Genomic DNA, 22,604 nt, shown 5'->3' on the forward strand with positions numbered 1-22,604 from the left:
AGGGGTCACCGAAGAGAGCCGCGCGGCTGCCAAGGAAGGTGGCAGGAAGGCCTTGCTGCTTCGTCTACACGCGGAGGGTTCCGGATGCCGAGGCGGGGGCCTCGGGTGCTGCGGCGAGCGGCGTTCGCTAGTGTTCCTCCTCCCCCTTGGCCGTGGGGGTGGCGACTGGTGGACTCAAATACATAGGAGATTTGCCTACTGTGAAGCAGTGACTTTATTAAAAAAATAGTAAAGTGGTATGGGAAGCACCTTTTGCACTTTTAATATATAGGGGATCTGCTAGAGATGCACTAAGGGAAACTCTAAGAGGGATCACCAAACAGATGACACAAAATGTCCACCGACACGACTAGACGTGTCTGTATACAGCAGGCAGTGCGTTGACCATCCAGCCGTACTCATCAAATCCGGACAGTGGGTATGACTTACAGTGGATGGACCGAGAGGGGAAAAAAATGAGTGAGACACATGTGCTAGGAGGAGATGTGGTCCAACTAATAGTGGGTTAGGCAGACGTCTGGACTCTCTTATATCCCCTCCCCCATTTGGTACCAGTTTGGGGATTCTGAATATCCGAATTGGTCCGGACAAATTTCACGACTCGCATTGCATAGCTTAAAGTGTCCAAACTATCCAGTTCAGACATTTGTGGGCGATTTGACGAGCCACGTTGGGGTTGCCCTAATATAAGGTATGTATCTTGTGACCAAACGAACACCAAAATTTGAAACTGAAACTGACAAGCAGAAGCAACTGCTTCGTGTGACCATCGACAACGCTCCCATTCTATGGCTTGGAAACTCAAACATCCAATGCTTGAGAGTCGACCTAATACCTATATAATGCCATCTAAAAGATTGCTAGGTGATGGCAATAGAGGAAACCAGGTGAGCGTACTTTGGTGATGTGCTGGTTTGCAAATGGAAAGGTTTAACGCTACAAAGCACCAGTTTCAGTGTTCTTTTGTCAGATAACATTTGGTATTATGGACAGAAACATGCAAACTATCAGGCCTGCAATGAATAATAACATGAACGGTTAAAGCACGGACATCCAGCAATGTCCGGAAGTGGAAACGCTGGAACAGATGCAAACTATCATCACAAGTTAATGTTGCAAGACGCTGGAACAGACGCAGGTCTTTCTAACCTAGCCGCTAGCACACCAACCCTTTTCCTATTCGTGCTGCTTGCAACCCGAAATGTTCTAGTGAGTGGGTTATATTTTGTGAGACATTTACCAACTTAATAAAGAATGTGGGCGACTGAATAAAATCTGCAAGGGCTTTGTCTCGGCATTCACCGCATACATTGTTGGCCCAATAATTTAAAACAACTATGTTCTATATTTTCGGTGCCAAAACCTAAGATACTACGGTTGCACTGTCGAGTAGATATTAACTATGACTTCCACAAAATTCAGTGAAAGGAATGGGAAATGAGTCATAGTGAACAGAGGTTTGGTTGGTAGTTAGTCATAAATAAATGGTGTCAACTACTCTTATGCAACCATTTACTTTAATGTGTAGTGCTCAAGCTGCTCTAAAAATTAGATGCAACTTGCACATCAAGAAACAGAAAAATCTTTTCTCATTTCATCATGAGCGACAACAGAGGGTACAAACCGGAAACACACTCAATATAGACTATCAAGAAAACCACTAGATAAGAAGGTAAAGTCAACTCTTTGACTCAAGGAAGAGGGACATGAGCCATAAAAATTGCTAACAATTGAATACTAAGAAAATCACAAGATAATTAAAATAAAGCAGAGTCAAACTATCAGCCCAAGAAAATAGACACATGAGGCGGATCAGTTGGCAATTATGTACAAAGCAGAGCAAAATTACTAAGAAATTATAGCATCAACATACAGAATAGTCATTTCAGCCCTCCAGGGTGCCAAGAAAAGCATAGATAAACACACAAAAGATAGAGCTTCTAATCATAATTTATATACATCAATGCAAAATGAAGAAGATGCCAGCAGGCTCATACTTGATCCAATTCATAGATGTTGCAGCTCATAAGGATACAACAGTTAAGCTGCTAAGAAGCACCACCTCGCTCAGTAGACATCAGATGAATGGTGAAGTGTTCACAACAGAACTTTCTAATGCCTGAAAGAAGGTATGCTGGACAAGACTTTGCTTGAGCCGATATTTAGACAAAAAGAAGTATTTGCGACCATGATCAAAACTGTCAATCAGCTTACCATCATTGTCAACGTAAGACAGACACCGACCAGAACTGACTAGCAAGAGCACGTCATGGTCTGCTGAAACAACCTCCACATTCCAATGGTCATTAAAGGCCTCAAACTTCCCCCGTATTTCTGCAACTGACAATTTGATTCGATACTTGAAGTCCCAAACCTCGCTTTCGTAGTTCTGCAATACCCATATATCAATAGTTGTTTTGGCATAGTTACGGTTATATATGCCGAGTGTATCATCCATCTCGAAGGCATATGAGTTGGTGGAAACAATTGGAGCACGCATTGGCCAGAACGACTCAGCTATGGTGTCGAATACTATCACTTTGCTTTCACTCTGAAGCCGTACGTAGCTGCTTTCACTCACATAATATACTGGGTACCAAACTACCAATGCAGACTATCGCATACCAAGACAGGTAAACTGAAGCACTGTGATGTTGACTCCTGCCACCCGATGTACCTTGGTGACTGGTGAGAGCCCAATGCAAAGACATAGTAGCCAAGTTGGTCTTCAGGCGTTTAATTGTAGCTATCGAGTTCAAGTAACAATCGATACTCGCCGGTAGGTTGATGCGAGTACACCCCCAATAACCGCAAGCCCAATTCATGTAGTTGCTGAAGGGGAGCAAATTGACGAGTGGCCATGTTACAAATTGAGAAATCAATGGTGTCAGTCATGTTGTACCTGGAGACAACAAGAAGGCCATCGCAGGAAGCCTCTGGATTGAAGGCCTTGTCAAGATGGGCGACAGTGTGGAGCTGGGTGGCGGCAAGGCGGTCGACAGTGAGGATGTATTCTTCGTCTAACGCGATGGGTGGGCTGGCTGGTGGGCATGGTGGGCAAGCAGGAAGGCGCGGGGGGAGGTGGCATGGCGCCACGTCCGACGGACGGCGCGGCAACGGAGGAGAGATTTGGGGTCGAGGCGAACTAGGATCTCCCAGACGACGATCTCCTCCGGAAGGCTGCTGTCGTGGCGAAGAGGCGCCGCTCCTGCCCTTGCGGCCTTGGCCATGGTTGTCGGCATCTTGGTTGTTGCTCCCTTCCAGGAACAAGATAAATTGTAGATTTGTGTTGGCGGCGGCGGCAAAGGGAGCGGAGGAGACGATAGAAAGGGGAGAAATTGACTAAGATGGTTCTTTTGCAAGGTCTAACTCTGCAGGAGATGAGAGAATTCTTTATTTGGCCCTTCTGAAAAATATATTTCCTTATTGGCCCCCTAAACAAATTTTTCTTTGCTATTTAAGACAATCTCAAAATTTTATGCCCTATTTGACGTTTCCATCCATTTTCGTTGTTGAGTGCTACTTGAAAATATACAATTATCCCTAAAAGGAAACGCTTATTGACGGAGCTAGATCTGGCAGACCTCCTAGTAGGGCATCCTAAACTAGGCGTCTAGGAATGACGGTAACAAAGACACAGTCTACCCAAGTTCAAGCTTTCTGAAGGGATAATACCCTAAGTCCTGCATGTGTTTATTCCCTTTGGACTATGGACAAAGTACAGGTAAACTACCAAGATATCATAAATTGTGTCTACCAGCATGGCCCCTCGATTAATATAGGATACTGGGTGTTCTAGGGTACAAGATCCTAGTTGCCTACACATGAGGACGTAAATCCCTACACGAATCCAGTGTCTTATCATGTACACATGTCTTCTGAATCTTCCTTGTATGCGCCATGGGCTGTCCGATGCGGCCAGGACGAAACCGACAAGGAGTCCTCAACCGGACCCATCACCAGGAGTTGACGTGGTAAGTGACCCCTTAGCCGGGACACTGTCTCTTATCTCTCTTAGAACTTCCCTCACTCTTTGGACATGATGAGCTTGACGACGTCGAGGCATGCATGCCTCGGTGCGTCGCTCCATGACCAGCAACACAAAGCTGTTGTGGATGTCAAAGTGAAGAGGCGCATGTCAGGCATTCAATGGGACGCTGTCCATGAAGACCTGGCCCTAGCAAGGTGCACGCGCTCTGTCGCCGGAGAACCGGTACTTCATGGACACCGTCAGGTAACTCTCGAGGCGCCTACTAGGCGGTTGATCCATAAATCTGGACCAGCAGCTTGCCTGCCGCCCCGCCATGCATGTGTGGCCGCGACGCAATATAGGTCATTGCTCACGACCATATCGCTACACATGCCACAGTCCAGCAAGCCGCCCTTGTTGCTCTGCGGATGCTCCATGATGACAAAAAGAACTGACGGGCTGGACAAAAGTGCCGAATTGAACTGGACGGTAGTGCAAAAACACTGACGGACTATGGATAGTTTTGTCCAAGCAACAAAAAACTTACAGGCTTTCGACAGAGCATGACAACGGACTGGCCGGAGATGCCAAATTGGGCATCAATTTTGGAGGTAGTGTCACAATGGGAAGAAATTCGTATTTTGGCCAAATAAGGAAGCGCATTTTTGAAAAGGCTCTAATAGGGAATTGTCTCACATAACACTCCTGGTAAGAAAATGAAATAAATATTTCACTAACAACACAAAATGAACATGACCTTTGCACATGTGTCAGAACCAACGAATTTACAACCTTTCACAACGCACGGGTGGATTTTCTTAGCAAATTAACCATGCAGGACAAATATGAGTGTGTGTAGTTATCAATTTGATGAACCAAAACGTAATGTGAATTATGTATTACACTTGTCCTTTTTTGTAGGCAGAAAATAAATTCATATCAATGTGTTCAATTAAGCTGATGTTCTAACTCCAAGTTTGATGAACACCTAAAGCATGAGCAACATATAGAACTATAGTACGAACAGGTCACAGAATGCACATGAAGTAGTCAGTTAGCAACATGAGATTGTACATAATAATATGACATATGGATCTTGTGACCAAACAATGACCCCAAATTTGAATTTGAAACTGACAAGCAGAGGCAACTACTTCATGTGACTGTCGACAGCATTCTGTTCTATTCTTCTATGACTTGGGAGACTCATATTTCTGATCCTCCGAGTCGATGTAATGTCTATATAATGTCATCTAAAAGATAGCTAGGTGATGGCAGCAGAGAAAATCAAATGAGGTAATAATGTCTTATATTATGGGATGGAGGGAGTACTATTTTGGTGATGTGTCGAGTTGCAGATGAAAATGGAGTGTTTAACGCTACAAAGCACCAGTTAGTTTCAGCGTTATTTCTTCTCAGATATCATTGCAGACCGAAACATGCATATATACTATCAGACCTGCAGTGAATAAGAACATGAATGGTTAGAGCTGGCTCATCCCACAATGATCAGAATGGGAATGCCGGAACAGATGCAAACTATCATCACATGTTACTTTTGAAGAGGGTCGACATATCTCTTTCTAACCTAGCCACCAACACACCATCTTTTTCTTTTCCTATTGCTTGTAACTGAGAATGTTCTAGTGAGTGGCTTATACTCCGTGTGACATATATGATCGTAATAAAGAACGTGGGTGACTGAATAAAATCTGCAAAGGTTTTGCCTCGGCATTCACCATATACATTGTTGGCCCAATAATTTAAAATAACTATTTTCTATATTATCGGTGCCAAAACCTAAGATATCATGTGTTTTGGCAGTGCCAAATAGATACTAATTCTGAATTCCCAAAAAATTCAGCCCTAAAATGCCATCTTGAATTTCACATATCAACATTACTCAAAACAATGTAAACTGAGTCACAATGAACAGAGGTTTGGTTTGCTAGTCCGCCATAGCTAAACGGTACCAACTGCTCATGAGTATTTTTCCAATATAGCTAATCCCTTGGCAGAATATTACTTCCAGATCCATAATGGAAGTTTTCCTGACATTTCAACTAGAGACTGAGCTGATAATGCAGATGATGGAGATGCTGAGCGACTTAACAAAGACACATGAACAAGATGTGAAGCCGAATGGGGCCATTTAGCGCCATCATCAAATGAAGGATCTGTTCCTTCAAGTGAAGGGAAGACTGTAGCATCAGCGGTATTCAGCATTTTTTACCCTTGTTGGTACCAATTTGTGAACTATGAGCTTGTATTTAATTTGACATGCTGACTTGTGTACGTCACCAACAAGGTACAAAGTAGAGTAGGGCCCTGATAATTGAATTCAGCTACTGGAATGTCACTAGTGCCAGGTAGCAACGCAATACTGCATACAATGATCTCAAAAACAGATATAACTAGGTGAAGAAGTAACAGATGTACAGTGAGAACTAGTAATAGAAGTAATAGATATCTCACCTGGCATTCCATGAATCCCCTGCAACTCTCTCACCCAGAAGTCAATATTCCAACACGTTTGAGTTCAATGTGATTGATTACATCTCCATGATCAGCTTTGTTACATAGCATGATCCAATCAACACATGTATCTCAGTTGAGGAATAGAGAGGCCCTAGGTCATGAGAAAACAGAGGATGTGAGCATACACACTGCACAAGCGCATGCCCCCAGGCCCCAGCCCCGTGGCGACAGCCGTTCAGCTCGCTCTGCTGCAGCCAAAGAGCACCAAAATCCGAATACAGTTTATGTTGAAGAGACTTCTTGATCAATCTCCAGTCTCATATAGCAGATATGCCTGCTGGATCAACTGATCTGGATGATGAATTTACTTTTACAATTTATTTCAAAACTCTGAACAAATGACCAGAGTGACTTTACCCTTGCTTCTACAGCCGTGCTGTCACACAACAGTGCAAAACCTTTTTGGCATCAGCATTCACAAATATGTACTTGGTAGTTAGTACAGCCTGGATGTGGATGGATGGTCACCAGGCAATTTATTCATGGGGCATGTAAATATGGATGGCAACAATCAATACGATCTGATACGCTTAATGGTTTTCCAGGACCCTGCAGATCACCCCAGACATTATATTTCCTAAACACTAGTAGCCACGGTAGACACGTGTTACAGCACTAGGGCAATTTTGACCCCTGATGTGACTGTCTGCTCGTCGAGCCCGTAGAGAGCATCGATGAGGTGCATCCTGAGAGAGGCAGGCCCTTTAGCCGACTCCATCCCAATCTGTCCGGCAAGCCCAAAGATGGCAAGAGCACACGCTGTTGCAGCCAGAGCATCAGAGGGATCCGCCCCGACAAAAGCCGCTATAAGAGCAGTCACGGCACACCCTGTCGCCGTGATCTTCTGCATCAGGGCCACGCCGTTGCTCGCGCTGACAACCTGCTCGCCATCCGTGATGAAATCAACTGCTCCAGATACCGCGACGACGGCCCCGCTGGACCGTGCCAATGCTTTCGAGGCTTGCAGGGCCTCCCCTGAGTCATGTGAACTGTCAACACCCTGCAGTTGGCCACAAGTATTAGTGCCATTAGAGGCAAGATGGAATATATACTGTAGGCGGGAATAGGCTTGGTATGCGTGTTGCTCATCTTCAAATAAGAGGGAGATAAGGCAATCAGGCAATCGTCCTGGAATCCATGCAAAAAAAACTTCACTAACGCAAGGGACGTTTGACCAGCAGTCTAAAATTTCTTCAGACAGGATAAAATTGTTTTCCCTTTCCCATCTTATTAATGGAATTGGCATGGTGCCTGTGTTACCTCTCAAACTACTCATCGCTGTGGGGAAAGTGCTCAAGTGGGAGGAGGGACACAGTAAGACAATTAGTCGCTTTGTTGTCCCTCTCCTTTGTGGTTCTTCCATAGTATTGCCATTTTCTGTTTTCTGCACTTGTGATACAAGGTAACTTCAGCATGTTTGAACCTTACACGTTCTGTGCCGAACTGCTTATTTTAGCTTTCACTTAAAGCTGGGCTATGGTTTTTCTTTTAAATCTGAAATTAACCACAAGATTACATGGACGGCATATGTTTCCAGCAAGTCAATTTGAATGACAACCACAATGACCCCAAATGAGCTGAAGGATCAATCTTAGTTTAAAATAACAGTACCAGGAGCACGTGGATCAAATAAGTTTATAACATTGCAGTGTCACAATCTATCATCTGATTTAGTTAAGATTTTGTGCTGATCAAATCAACCCTAGGATTGGATTGGATTGGAAATTAGCAATCAGTTACTAATAGGATTGGATTTAGTTGAGGTACCTTGAAGGAGGAGGAGGAGCTGTCTGAGCTGGAGGCGAGGGCGAGGATCTCGGACGCGTTCCCCCTGACGACGGCGGGGCGGAGCGCGAGGAGCTGGAGGCAGGCCTCCATCCGGAAGCCGGAGGCGGCGACGGCGACGGGGTCGAGCACCCAGGGGCGGCCGGCTGAGGCGGCGGCGCGCATGGAGGGAAGCCAGTCCTCGGAGAGCGTTCCGACGTTGATGTAGACAGCGTCGCAGCGCGGGGTGAAGTCGGGGATCTCGCGGAGGCAGTGGAGCATGGCGGGGGAGGCGCCGGCGGCGGTGAGGGCGTTGGCGGCGATGTCCATGGAGACGAGGTTGGTGATGCACTGCACCAGCGGCGCCCGCTCGCGGACGGCCGACAGCAGCGCCCACGCGCGCCGGCCCCACCACGCCTCCGTCCTCTCCTCGTCCATGCCGGGTATGGCGAGGCCTGCGGGCGGCGACCGGCGAGTCGGGGGCTTGGGTGGGGGATGATTGACTTTTTGGTTATGCGGCGGCGTTGGTGGCCAGCGGAGGAGAGGGAGGATGGGATATATCAATATATGCATTGTGCAATTTCATCCTGGTGAAAAGTCAAGTGTCATTTGCGCCATTTGTCTCCATAGATTTTCTTTTTTTTTTGAAGGCTGTCTCCATAGATTTTCAAGAAGCAACAAAATGGGATTTTAGTGAGAAGTGCAATTCACTCATGTAGTTGCACATTTATAGAAACGTGTAAGTTATGCTTCACATTTCAATTCTGAATTAACTACATGGTTTAATTTACAACCTTACTACTTCAAACTCAGTCAAACTATGCTCCAAACTAACCTCAAGGTTCAGAACTTAACTCGGTCTTGGTTTCACGTCGGTCAACCGGTTTTGACAACATTGACCATTGACTGGGCAGTGCCACGTCACTAGAACGGTCAAGTCTCCATGGCAGGGCTTATGTAAAAGAAAACAAGTGAAGCAACCGTCTCGTCTCTCCCCCCTCTCGTTCCCTTTACCAGGTTAGAATCCCACACAACTGTCCACGCAGCACATGCTGCACCTCCATCGTCGCCATCACACATGCGTCTTGTGCAGCGGATAGAGCACAACACACACCCATCACGCGCGATGGTGCAGGGCTGCGAGCTATCTGGCACTGCAAGTAACCTCTCATGCCCTCCTCTCTACTCCATCCGCCAAATACCTACCGCTCGGCACTGGCGTCGCGGCTACGAAGGCGATGATCCCCTGTTTCACCCTGGTAATATCAACAACCGAGGCACTACTCCCTCGGTGAAGACCTACGGCGCGAGCGGGGACGCATGTAAGGACGTGATTATTCCCATGGTGTCCCAGCAATGAGTATGATGGTGCCGCCGCGGCATCTTGAGGTTCCCCACAGTATGCGCCGCCTGCTGGAGGTCGCCTGCCGTCGGAGCTCGATTCGAAGGTTGTTACGTGATGGCTCGAGAATTTGTGATGTTATAGTAGTGATTTTTGCTTGGTTTAACTGGAATTCTTATTACTCTTCAGATATTTCTAACGCTAATCCCTCGAAAGAAAAGAAAACCCACTTTCCCAATGTTTGGCTGAAAATATCAGTTATGGAAGGAAACCAAGGAGGATTGATGCAAATCAAGCCAAATGGTGCAACTTTCCTGATGAAACCCAAGTCAACAGGCGCACCAGAGTAAAAGACGACATTCCATACGACCGCAAGCGCTATGAGCGGTCGTATGGACTGCCATCAGCTCCACCACATCTATACATGCAACTTTCATGATGGGCCGAGGGGGAGAAGAGAACCCTAGCCGCCGCCACACCACCTAGAACAGAAGAAGGGAGGATTTGAAGAACCTTCGAAGATCTTCTTAGTCTTTGGTTCTTTCATCTCTGTCATCATCATCACCCCTTTCACTATTGTAAGAGGAATTCCAATTGGGAGAACAATCATAACTTTACTCAATCTCATTTGGAGATCAAGACTATTTGCATTATCCATTTCATCTTATTGTGGATCTTTCCGGTATTATCGATATGGTTTTCATGGGTTTTATCTTCATTGTGATTGATTCCCCTCTTGTGACGTGTGAGTAATTCCCTAGGTGTGGGAGATGTAGGTAAGTGGTAAGACTAAATTGTGCCTATCCTATATGTCATCATTTGCATTCGTAGTAGTATGATCTATCTAGTTTTTTGTTATCCTGTGGTGAACTCTGTGCGTGTTGTCCAATTTAAGGGCCCAGACAACATGATCTCAAAACCTACACAGGTAACACGTATTGTTTAGGAAATCTATGACCTCTCATGTGACAACTGGAGATATCTAGAAGACCGAAGACAATACGAGATAACGTTGATCCATGCTTGGTTCCGGTCCAAGGACCTTAAATATGGAAACGACCACTTTGTGGCAACGGAGAAGTAGGACCCTAGAATGAAATACAATCCCGCGTGGCGGAGTTTCATAACTTTAGGGAGAACCGCCTACAAAACACATATATCAAATGCTATGAGCACAATACAAGGTAACTGGTATTACCATCGCACTTGCACACTTTATAAATTCTTACCATGAGTTGAAATCTCTCCGCACCTAATCTCTTCATATTGATCTTGGGTGGTCGTAGGTGCGGTTTATTTTTTGTTTTCTACTACGTTTCACAACATGAACCACATGGTCAGCCATCGAGTTAAGCCTAATCATCGCAACTTTCACGAATATTTTAAGACTAACATTAAGAAGGCATATAGGTCTATATTGTTGATTGTTGTATCCTAACTGCCTCATTAACCTTAGGTAATAAAATTATCTCACCAAAGTCTAGGCAAAACAATTCTACTGGTCCAGCATGGAGGTGGCCAAACAAATTTTGATGGTCCAATTTGATAACCTCCCAGAAGTTCTGATAGAACTCAACTGGAAGACCGTCCAGACCCGGGGCCCTGTTGTGTTCCAGTAGGAAAACTGCCTTCTTTACCTCCTCCTCCGAGTAAGGAGCTATTAGAAGGTTATTTTTCGCAATAGAAACCTAGGGTATATCATCTGTTTGGGACTCATCCATTGAGAAGCTACCCTCTTATGGAGCCCCAAAGATAATGAATAAATTTCTTTCGGTGTCTACCGTTGGCTACACCATGGAAGTATCTAGTATTTGAATCCACTTTGAGAATAAATTGAGAGTTTGAATGTTGGTACCATTTGAGCTCCTCTTCTCTCACAAGTCGAGCTATCTATTCATTTAGTTGACTTTTGATCTCAATTTCATGTTCAGATAGCGGTCAAACTTCAACCAAAGCTTCTAAATCATCAATAATAGACATGGGACGAAACTTCTCTTTTTGAGGATAAACGTAGTATGCCTAGCCCAACCACCAAGGAATTTACATATTGCACATATTTTATTATTCCATTTGTGTATTGGAGTAAGCCCGACAACAGGTTTCTCCCACACCTACATAACCATATCATAGAAGCGGTCGCAGAGTAGCCAACCAAGTTCGAATTTGAACTTGCGTCTGATCTGCAGATGTAATGAACCAGTGGTGAGAATGATGGGGGCATGGTCTGGTAGAGCCTCGGTACGAGGTAATACATTCACAGAAACCATAGGGAATTTAGATTCCCTTTCGATATCCACTAGAACACGATCTAATTTCTCGTATGTCGGTTCCCGAAGACTGTTCGCTCAAGTGAACCGTCTTCCATTCATGAAAACTTCTCGCAGATCAAAATTGTCAATAACAGTGTTGAACAAGAAAGACCAATTATCAAACCTACCACGAGTTTTTTTTGGAATCTTAGCAAATTAAAATCACCACCTATTTGAATAGGATAGGGATTATCTTTTGTCAGATTAACCAATTCATGAAGAAAGTCAGCCTTGAACTCATCCTGGGCCACACCATACACGGTGACGAGAGTCCATGTGAAGTTGTCGATTTTATTGGGATATGGAGCTTAAGATGATACACACCATACGAACTAGTCAACACGCCCATAGTCCTTGTATTGATGCCAACTAATATGCCCCCAGAACGGCCCTAGGCGGACGTGAAATCCAAGTGAAGTCTATTCCGCCAGAAAGACGGTTAAGAAGACTTGTCGAGAAATTACGTCTACCAGTTTTAAAAATAGGCAAGAAAACTAAATTATGATCCCTGTTAATCTCCGCAATGAATAATTGTTTAGCCAAGTCAGCAAACCCTATGTTGTTATACATGGGATGCATGTCAACACACACAAATTCCTCAGTTAATAACCAAGCCCAACACAATGTTTTTGCAGTAAATGTCTGAGTATCTTGCCTTGCATTTATACATGGGCGATACTTGATTGCCAAGATTATAACTGATTACCGAATCACACCATATCAATATCTACAAATCACATCGTGATCAAAACAAAATCACAATGATATTTGTTTGGCTTAACTACATCGATTCGGTTAGATCATGGTTTCCAAGGGTTAGGCAAAAGAATCAACCTGTAAGGCTATAACACATTAGGCTTGGGTCTCTCTCTAAGATTCATCTCGCAGCCATCTCTGGCATAACGACCTTTACAAGGATGCACTGCACGACAAAAGTAGGCAGCGTGTCCACTACGCGAGGAAGCGACGCATCCGCTCAGAGTCTGTGGCCTTCCACTCCAATGCCTGGACTGCCGAAACCAGGGTGTTCTCAACCAGATCCGCGTATGAAGACATGCCTGACCCATCGTCCAGTGTGTTCTTTAGCAGGACGAACACATCCAGCCATATGGTGGGGTCCCATAGAGGCTGCCACCTTTGGAGCATCGGGGCAACTAGCGGAGGCAGTATGTCTGGTACACCTCGGAGAACTTCTCCTTGAGCCTTGTTAACTCCCAGATCAGGTCACCTGTCATCAACTCCGCCGACGCGCTTTTCACGTGCGCCAACATCACGGTCTTGGTGATCACCCCCATATGCTCGCCTCTTGCATCTCTGGCGTCATCTGCTCCTGCGTGGCAAGGATTTGCTGGCAGAACTTCCGACCTTGCTTCCGCAATCCATCAGCGACACCCTTCTCCCAATCGTCGTAAACCACTTGAGAGCTTTCATCTGCGCCCTCGTCATCTCCCCACTTGGTCAGCCAGGTGTCCGATTCTTTATCAGGAAGTCCGTTGCTTTATCGTCCTTCTACCTCAGTGTCGACCATGCCGAAACCAGCGCTCTGTGGCCGTTCCAACACTTTGATTGGAGAGGTGATGCCCTGGCCGTGCTTGCCGAGGTTAGATCCAGACCCCACCTCGTAGTTCATCATCTTCACCACCTTGTGTTGTTAGACACCAAGCTCTTAGCAGTTGGGAGCTTCGATGTTGGTGCCCAAGTGTAATGCCACCTAGGGTAGGGTTGATGATGGTGTTGAGACGACGGAGGTGCACAACTAGTAGCGATGAACTGGACGTGTCCGAGGACGAGATCGGGCACCGGCTCTGCAGGCCCGTCATTAAGTTCATCTGATGTGTCCGAGGAGATTGGGCACTGGCTCTGTAGGATACTACAATTCCTCGGGAACGTCTAGTTCGTTAATGCGGCTCTACATGTTTTTCATCTCAACACCATCATCAACCCTACCCCTAGATAGCATTACAATCGAGCACCGACATCGAAGCTCCTGGCTGCTAAGAGCCTGGTGTCCAACAACACAACGGTGGTGAAGATGATGAAGCGAATGATTTATGGTGGGATCAGGATCCGGTCTCCGCTAGCATGCATGGCCAGGGCATCACTGAGGGAGTCCTGTACTAAGGGGTCCTCAAGCGTCTGACCTGTTAGTCATGGACCGGACTGATGGGCTGTGAAGATACAAAGACCGAAGACTGCACCTGTGTCCGGATGGAACTCTCCTTGACGTGGAAGGCAAGCTTGGCGACCAAATATGTAGATTCCTTTCTTTGTAACCGACCTTGTGTAACCCTAGATCCTCCCGGTGTCCATATAAACCAGAGGACTTAGTCCGGAGGAGGAGACTCATTATCATAATCATACAAGCTAGACCTCTAGGGTTTAGCCATTACGATCTCGTGGTAGATCAACTCTTGTAATACTCATATTCATCAAGATCAATCAAGCAGGACGTAGGGTATTACCTCCATAGAGAGGCTTGAACCTGGGTAAAATACTGTGTCCCCTGTCTCCTGTTACCATCGACCTTAGACGCACAGTTCAGGACCCCCTACCCGAGATCCGCCGGTTTTGACACCAACATTGATGCTTTAATTGAGAGTTCCACTATGTTGTCGCCAAAAGTTTTGATGGCCCCTTTCGATCGTCAATAATGACGCTGTCCAAGGAGAAACTTTCCTCCCCGGACAAATCTTTGTGTTCGGTGGCTTCGCACTGCGGGCCAATTCGTTTGGCCATATGGAGCAGATTGAAAGCTACGCCCCTGGCCATCAGGTCAGATTTGGGAGCTTGAACTACGTTGCGGACATCCATGGAGACTTGATCTTCGCCGGATTCGAGACCGCGGCTACCACTCCTGGTCACCCCGAGAGACATGGCCTAAATCTGTCACCGGACTGCGTCCAGGAGACAACTCCCGTAACTGCTCTGGCCTTAGATCTAGAGCAGACTGCGCCATCCAAGGACGGGAGGCTCAACCCCGCCACGGAGGCCACAGATTCCCCGGCGTTGGAGCCGCACATAGACTTGATCTCATACGATACCTGTGCTACCGGAACTCCGGACTTGTCTCCGGCCGTAAGTTCCGAACCATGTGAGCCCGCGGACGCCGAACTTGATCGCTTATCGATCTTTGAATTCAGCGCCACGGACATCTTCCTGCACTCGCCTTTGGGCGACATGCTAAACTCATTAAAAAACCTATCCTTGATGAAGGACTCACATCCGAACTATATCCAGTCCGAACTAGGGGCTGACGGTGGATAATTTTGCTTCCCACACACCACCCACTTCATAGCCACAGTCGAGGATTTGACCGACACACTTGATTACGACTTCGAGGACATCGACGGTATGGACGACGATGCCGGAGAAGAAGAGGCCCAGAACCCGCCGTTCACCGGACGCTGGACAGCCACTTCCTCGTATGATGTATACATGGTGGATGCATCAAAGGAGAACATCAGCGATGACAAGGAGGAAGATCCAGCTGAGGACAAACCTTCTGAAATACAATCCAAGCGCCGGCGTCAGCGTCGCCGCTCTAAGTCACGCCGTAGTAAAGACAGCAACACCGGCATAGGAGAAGATAACACTCCAGAAGGTGCCGAAGACAACGAAGACCCCGTTGAAACAACCAATGAACAAGAACGGGAAGATGGGCAGGCTAGCCCTGGTAAACAGGCCACACATGAAGACTCAGAGGATGGAAGTTATCTTCCGCTCTCTGAGGATGAAGTGAGCCTCGGCACCGACGATTTCATCGTGCCTGAGGAACCTCTTGAGCAGGAGCGCTTCAAGCGCCAGCCAATAGCCACTGCAAGGAACCTGAAAAAGAAGCAGCAACAGCTTCAAGCTGACCAAGATCTGCTCAATGATAAATGGACCGATGTCCTAGCAGCCGAAAAATACGGTCTCAAGCGCCCAACCAAAAGCTACCCAAAACGCAAATTGCTACCTCATTTTGATGAGGAGACGCCGGAATAAATACCACCATCGTAAAATGCGGCTGACCGACCACCACGTGGTCGGGACAAAACGGCAACTCACGCCAAACACCAGCCCGCCCCGCCTCATCACACAGGTAGAGGTAAATTAGCCCACGACCATACATATGACCTCCGGCAAAACCTGAACAATAAAGCAGGACATACCAGATCAATCTACGGATCACGAGGACGTGCCTCGACACGCGACGACGGCCACCTATTCGGACATGACAAACTTAGTCATGCGCGGGCTGAAAACCGCAGACGGACTCCATCAGAGCTATGTCGCTATACAGCCCGATATAGAGGCGCCACACACCCTCATTGCTTCACTGATGAGGTCATGGATCATGAATTCCCAGAATGGTTTAAACCTGTGAATATAGAATCATACGATGGGACCACGGACCCCGCGGTGTGGATCGAAGACTTCATTCTCCACATTCATATGGCCCGCGGTGTGATCGAAGACTTCATTCTCCACATTCATATGGCCCGCGGCGATGACCTCCACGCCACCAAATACCGCCCTTTAAAGCTCAAGGGGCCAGCTCGGCACTGGTTAAACAGCCTGCCTAGAAATTCTATCGGCAGCTGGGAGGACTTGGAAGAAGCCTTCATCGACAACTTCCAAGGTACATATGTCCGGCCACCAGATGCGGATGACTTAAGCCACATAGTTCAACAACCTGGAGAGTCCGCCAGGAAATTCTGGACTAGGTTCTTAACTAAAAAGAATCAAATCGTCAATTGTCCGGATGCCGAAGCCCTAGCAGCCTTCAAACACAGCATCCGCGACGAATGGCTCGCTCGCCACCTCGGCCAAGAAAAGCCAAAATCCATGACGGCCCTCATGACACTCATGACCCGCTTTTGTGCGGGCGAGGACAGTTGGTTGGCCCATAGCAAAAACAAAGCAAGCGATGCCGACACCCCTGAAGTTAAAAATAGCAAAGACAAGTCTCGACGTAACAGATACAAGCGTCGAAACAATAATGACAACACTGAGGATACGACGATCGATGCCGGATTCAGTGGCTCTAAGTCCGGTCAGCGGAAGAAGCCGTTCCAAAAGAACAATTCAGGCCCATCCAGCTTGGACCGCATACTTGATCGTCCATGCCAGATTCATGGCACCCCGGATAAACCACCCAATCGTACAAATAGATATTGCTAGGTTCACGGATCAAGCCCACCAGGACTACCTTCAAAGGAGTCATACCAGGTGTAGAGGCCCGCTGTACGGGCTCAATCACTCTAGAGGTTGTCGTTGGATCTCCGGACAACTTTCGAAGCGAGGAGTTAATCTTCGATATCGTCCCCTTCCACAGCGGCTATCACGCACTGCTCGGACGAACCGCGTTTGCTCGATTCAACGCAGTACCACACTATGCTTATCTCAAGCTCAAGATGCCCGGTCCACGCGGTGTCATAACGGTCAATGGAAATACGGAACGCTCCCTCCGTACAGAAGAGCACACAGCTGCCTTAGCAGCAGAAGTACAGAGCGGCCTTCTCAAGCAGAGCCTTAATTAGGCTGCCGAGCCCATGGACACCGTCAAGAGGGTCCGAACTACCCTGCAGCAAGAGAGCTCGGCTCATCAGGAGCTCGACTAGCAATCCGGCCTCCGTCTCAGTCCCGATCAAGTGGTGGCATTCGTGCCGCGCGTACATAACTACGCACTCAAAATCCCATGGGCATCGACGGAGGCATAACTAGCTTGTGGTCCATAGTACCGCTCAACCGACATCGGATACACACATACTTTCACTTTTACTCGTTTCCTTTTTAGGTCTCAATCCCACAGGCCTCATCTGGTGGACTGGTCATCGGTCCTCTTGAAGGATAAACACACCAAGACGGCGAGAAACGCAGACATATGAGGGACTTTTTAGGTGATTCCATTAACGATAACTCTACCTGTTTTTCAGGACCCACGTGCAGTTCTCCCTTGGTTTCGGCATGTTAAATAGCCTGTTGCTTATCGCACTACCTATATTAATGCGCCTTGACGTACTAATTAAATTATAATGAGAACAGTTTGCGGCTGGAGCTTTAGGACCCCAACTTTTTACCTTTGCATCTTTCCTGTTTTCTTTCTCTTTTTTCTCTCAGCTTCCCTGTGGATAACCCTATCAGGTAGCACCCGTACACTTTGGTACATGTGATGTTTGCCAGGGGCTTCATAGCACGCCACATTGCGACAACAAAAGTCCGAACACTTTTTATAAGTATAGTTCGACACCCTAAATTTCGCATTATATGCATTGGCTCCGAATCATGTCTTTGGTCAATAGTTGGGTTGCCCGGCTCCTGTGCTTGCTACCTTACGTTCCGCTATATCAGCTAAGGTAGTAAGGGGACAACTACTGCGATTGTGCCTTGGTTTATCCAAAGGAGCACCTTAGTGGAGAAAGCCGAAAACTGACTGTCATGATGCGGCGAGAGCCGGTCAGCTGTTCGGAGGTTACAAATCGGTGGAGATTTCTTCCGCATTATGCGAAGGATTGTTACTTCCCGATCAGACGCTTATAGCACTCTAGTTCGGATACTAGGGGTTGCGCCCATGTTTTTATTGTCGAACTCCTATGGCTAGGTGAGGGCGTTACAGCCGCATAGTCTAGTTGCCTGGTTCGTTGCGCTAAACAACTCCTTCAAGGACCATCTAATTGGATCAAGATTGTTTAGATTCCATCCCGAACACCCCCGTACTACCTACGTGGGGGCAGAAGCCGACGACTGGTTAACCCTCAGATTTCATACAACACGGCCGCACACGAAGTAAAAATTTTAAAACATAACAAGCATTATGTTGCACAATCACTTTGTTTTATCATACAAGGTAGAGGGAGATCGAATACATTCATTCAAAGATAGTGTCTTTCGCACAATGATCCGCAACAATGCGGGACCCCTCCAAGACATCGCCGAAGTATCACTCAGGTGTGCGGTGCTCCTTGCCCTCCGGCGGCCCCTCGGTCGCCAATTTGACAACGTCCAGCTTCGCCCACCAGACCTTGCAATAGGAGAAGGCCAGACGTGCGCCCTCGATGCAGACGGACCGCTTGACGACGTCCAGCCGAGGGCAGGCATCCACCAGTCGCTTCACGAGGCTGAAGTAACTTCCGGGTATAGCTTCGGCTGGTCACAACTGGATTATTAAATCCTTCATGGCTAGTTTGGCCACCCTATGCAGCTCGACCAGCTGTTTTAGCTGATTGCTGAAGGGCACCGGACGTTCTGGCGCGACATATTGCGACCAGAATAGCTTCTCCGTGGAGCTCCCTTCTTCGGCTCGAAAGAACTGTGTGGCGTCAGCCACACTGCATGGCAGATCAGTAAAAGCCCCTGGAGGACTCGGGTTAGTAAACGATATTTCATCTTCACATTCTTGCTTTGCATATTGAATGCCTTACCTGCCGCGATCTTCCTGGCCTCCTGGATCTCGTGGAGGGCGCCCTGGGCCTCATTCCGGGCTGCCTCCGCACTCTGACGAGCCTTGGCGAGTTCGGTCTCTTGAACCGACGCATCGCGCTCCAAGGCCTCGCACTTCTTCACCGCGTCCTCGAGCTCCTCTTGGACCTCGTTGACCTGGGCCTTGAGCTTCTTCCGAGCGGTCTGCACCTTGACAGCCTTCCCTTTGGCTTCGACCAGGGCCGTTTTCCGGGCCTCGATCTCGGTCGTCGCCTCTGTACACATCATGGCATTTCGGTAATTGCATATCATTTTCCTTTTTTTGAATACATAATAGGTTATTACTTACCTTGTTTTTCCTGGAGCTGCCTCTTCACCTGGCCTAGCTCCTCCTTGATGTCTACTACACAACCTTCTTATTGTAGACGTTGTTGGGACTCCAAGTGCAGAGGTTTGTAGGACAATAGAGAATTTCCCTCAAGTGGATGACCTAAGGCTTATCAATCCGTGGGAGGCGTAGGATGAAGATGGTCTCTCTCAAGCAACCCTGCAACCAAATAACAACGAGTCTCTTGTGCCCCAACACAACCAATACAATGGTAAATTGTATAGGTGCACTAGTTTGGCGAAGATATGGTGATACAAGTGCAATATGGATGGTAGATATAGGTTTTTGTAATCTGAAAATATAAAAACAGCAAGGTAACTAATGATAAAAGTGAGCGTAAACGGTATTGCAATGTGTTGAAACAAGGCCTAGGGTTCATACTTTCACTAGTGCAAGTTCTCTCAACAATAATAACATAATTGGATCATATAACTATCCCTCAACATGCAACAAAGAGTCACTCCAAAGTCACTAATAGCAGAGAACAAATGAAGAGATTATTGTAGGGTACAAAACCACCTCAAAGTTATTCTTTTTGATTGATCTATTCAAGAGTTCGTACTAGAATAACACCTTAAGACACAAATCAACCAAAACCCTAATGTCACCTAGATACTCCAATGTCACCTCAAGTATCTGTGGGTATGATTATACGATATGCATCACACAATCTCAGATTCATCTATACAACCAACACAAAGAAGTTCAAAGAGTGCCCCAAAGTTTCTACCGGAGAGTCAAGGCAAAAACGTGTGCCAACCCCTATGCATAAGTTCACGAGGTCACAGAACTCACAAGTTGATCACCAAAACATACATCAAGTGGATCATGTGATATCCCATTGTCACCACAGATAAGCACATGCAAGACATACATCAAGTGTTCTCAAATCCTTAAAGACTCAATCCAATAAGATAACTTCAAAGGGAAAACTCAATTTATCACAAGAGAGTTGTGTTGGGGAACGTAGTAATTTCAAAAAATTTCCTACGCACACGCAAGATCATGGTGATGCATAGCAACGAGAGGGGAGAGTATGATCTACGTACCCTTGTAGATCGACAACGGAAGCGTTAACTTGGTTGATGTAGTCGTACGTCTTCACGGCCCGACCAATCAAGCACCGAAACTATAGCACCTCCGAGTTGTAGCACACGTTCAGCTCGATGACGATCCCCGGACACCGATCCAGCAAAGAGTCGGGGAAGAGTTCCGTCAGCACGACGGCGTGGTGACGATCTTGATGTGCTACCGTCGCAGGGCTTCGCCTAAGCACCGCTACAATATTATCGAGGACTATGGTGGAAGGGGGCACCGCACACGGCTAAGAATATGATCACGTGGATCAACTTGTGTCTCTAGGGGTGTCCCGTGCCTCCGTATATAAAGGCTCAAAAGGGGGGGCTGGCTGGCCAAGAGGTGGTGCGCCAGGAGGAGTCCTACTCCTTCCGGGAGTAGGACTCCCCCCTTTCCTAGATGGAATAGGATTGGCGGAGGGGGGAAAAGAGGAGAGAGAGGAGGAAGGGGGGCCGACCCCCTCTCCTTGTCCTATTCGGACCAAGGGGGGGGGAGGGGCGCGCGGCCCATCTCTGGCCACCTCTCCTCTCTTCCACTAAGGCCCACTAAGGCCCATATACTTCCCGGGGGGTTCCGGTAACCTCCGGTACTCCGGTAAAATCCCGATTTCACCCGGAACACTTCCGATATCCAAACATAGGCTTCCAATATATCAATCTTTATGTCTCGACCATTTCGAGACTCCTCGTCATGTCCGTGATCACATCCGGGACTCTGAACAACCTTCGGTACATCAAAATGCATAAACTCATAATATAACTGTCATCATAACTTTAAGCGTGTGGACCCTACGGGATCGAGAACAATGTAGACATGACCGAGACATGTCTCCGGTCAATAACCAATAGCGGAACCTGGATGCTCATATTGGCTCCTACATATTCTATGAAGATCTTTTATCGGTCAGACCGCATAACAACATACGTTGTTCCCTTTGTCATCGGTATGTTACTTGCCCGAGATTCGATCGTCGGTATCCAATACCTAGTTCAATCTCGTTACCGGCAAGTCTCTTTACTCGTTCCGTAATTCATCATCTCACAACTAACTCATTAGTTGCAATGCCTGCAAGGCTTATGTGATGTGCATTACCGAGAGGGCCCAGAGATACCTCTCCGACAATCAGAGTGACAAATCCTAATCTCGAAATACGCCAACCCAACATGTACCTTTGGAGACACCTGTAGAGCTCCTTTATAATCACCCAGTTACATTGTGACGTTTGGTAGCACACAAAGTGTTCCTCCGGCAAACGGGAGTTGCAAAATCTCATAGTTATAGGAACATGTATAAGTCATGAAGAAAGCAAAAGCAACATACTAAACGATCGGGTGCTAAGCTAATGGAATGGGTCATGTCAATCAGATCATTCATCTAATGATGTGATCCTATTAATCAAATGACAACTCTTTGTCCATGGTTAGGAAACATAACCATCTTTGATCAACAAGCTAGTCTAGTAGAGGCATACTAGTGACACTCTGTTTGTCTATGTATTCACACATGTATTATGTTTTCGGTTAATACAATTCTAGCATGAATAGTAAACTTTTATCATGATATATAAGGAAATAAATAATAACTTTATTATTGCCTCTAGGGCATATTTCCTTCAGTCTCCCACTTGCACTAGAGTCAATAATCTAGATTACACAGTAATGATTCTAACACCCATGGAGCCTTGGTGCTGATCATGTTTTGCTCGTGGAAGAGGCTTAGTCAACGGGTCTGCTACATTCAGATCCGTATGTATCTTGCAAATCTCTATGTCTCCCACCTGGACTAGATCCCGGATGGAATTGAAGCGTCTCTTGA

The 22,604-nt window shown here is 46.8% G+C and overlaps 1 protein-coding gene and 1 pseudogene across 1 annotated transcript; both read right to left on the reverse strand.

Annotated features, from left to right (window-relative positions):
* Positions 1-6,504: 6,504 nt before the first annotated feature.
* On the reverse strand, positions 6,505-8,812 carry LOC119270335 (hydroxyethylthiazole kinase-like). Its single transcript, XM_037552345.1, has 2 exons — positions 8,276-8,812; positions 6,505-7,508 (listed from the first exon to the last, which is right to left on the reverse strand). Exons 1-2 carry the CDS (start codon positions 8,708-8,710, stop codon positions 7,116-7,118), a joined length of 828 nt encoding a protein of 275 aa, XP_037408242.1. The 5' UTR covers positions 8,711-8,812; the 3' UTR covers positions 6,505-7,115.
* A 3,988-nt stretch (positions 8,813-12,800) lies between these two features.
* LOC119273005 lies at positions 12,801-19,609 on the reverse strand (annotated as a pseudogene).
* Positions 19,610-22,604: the final 2,995 nt, after the last annotated feature.

The sequence above is a fragment of the Triticum dicoccoides genome, chromosome 3A (genome assembly GCF_002162155.2).
Source record: "Triticum dicoccoides isolate Atlit2015 ecotype Zavitan chromosome 3A, WEW_v2.0, whole genome shotgun sequence".
NCBI classification, from domain to species: Eukaryota; Viridiplantae; Streptophyta; class Magnoliopsida; order Poales; family Poaceae; genus Triticum; species Triticum dicoccoides.

Bases quoted from the DNA above. Each gene is read 5' to 3' on its own strand.
- LOC119270335 (XM_037552345.1), bottom strand. From the start codon at position 8,710: ATGGACGAGGAGAGGACGGAGGCGTGGTGGGGCCGGCGCGCGTGGGCG. The intron at 7,509-8,275 runs GTACCTCAACTA...GGCCAACTGCAG, and splicing joins GCTCCTCCTCCTCCTTCAAG to GGTGTTGACAGTTCACATGA.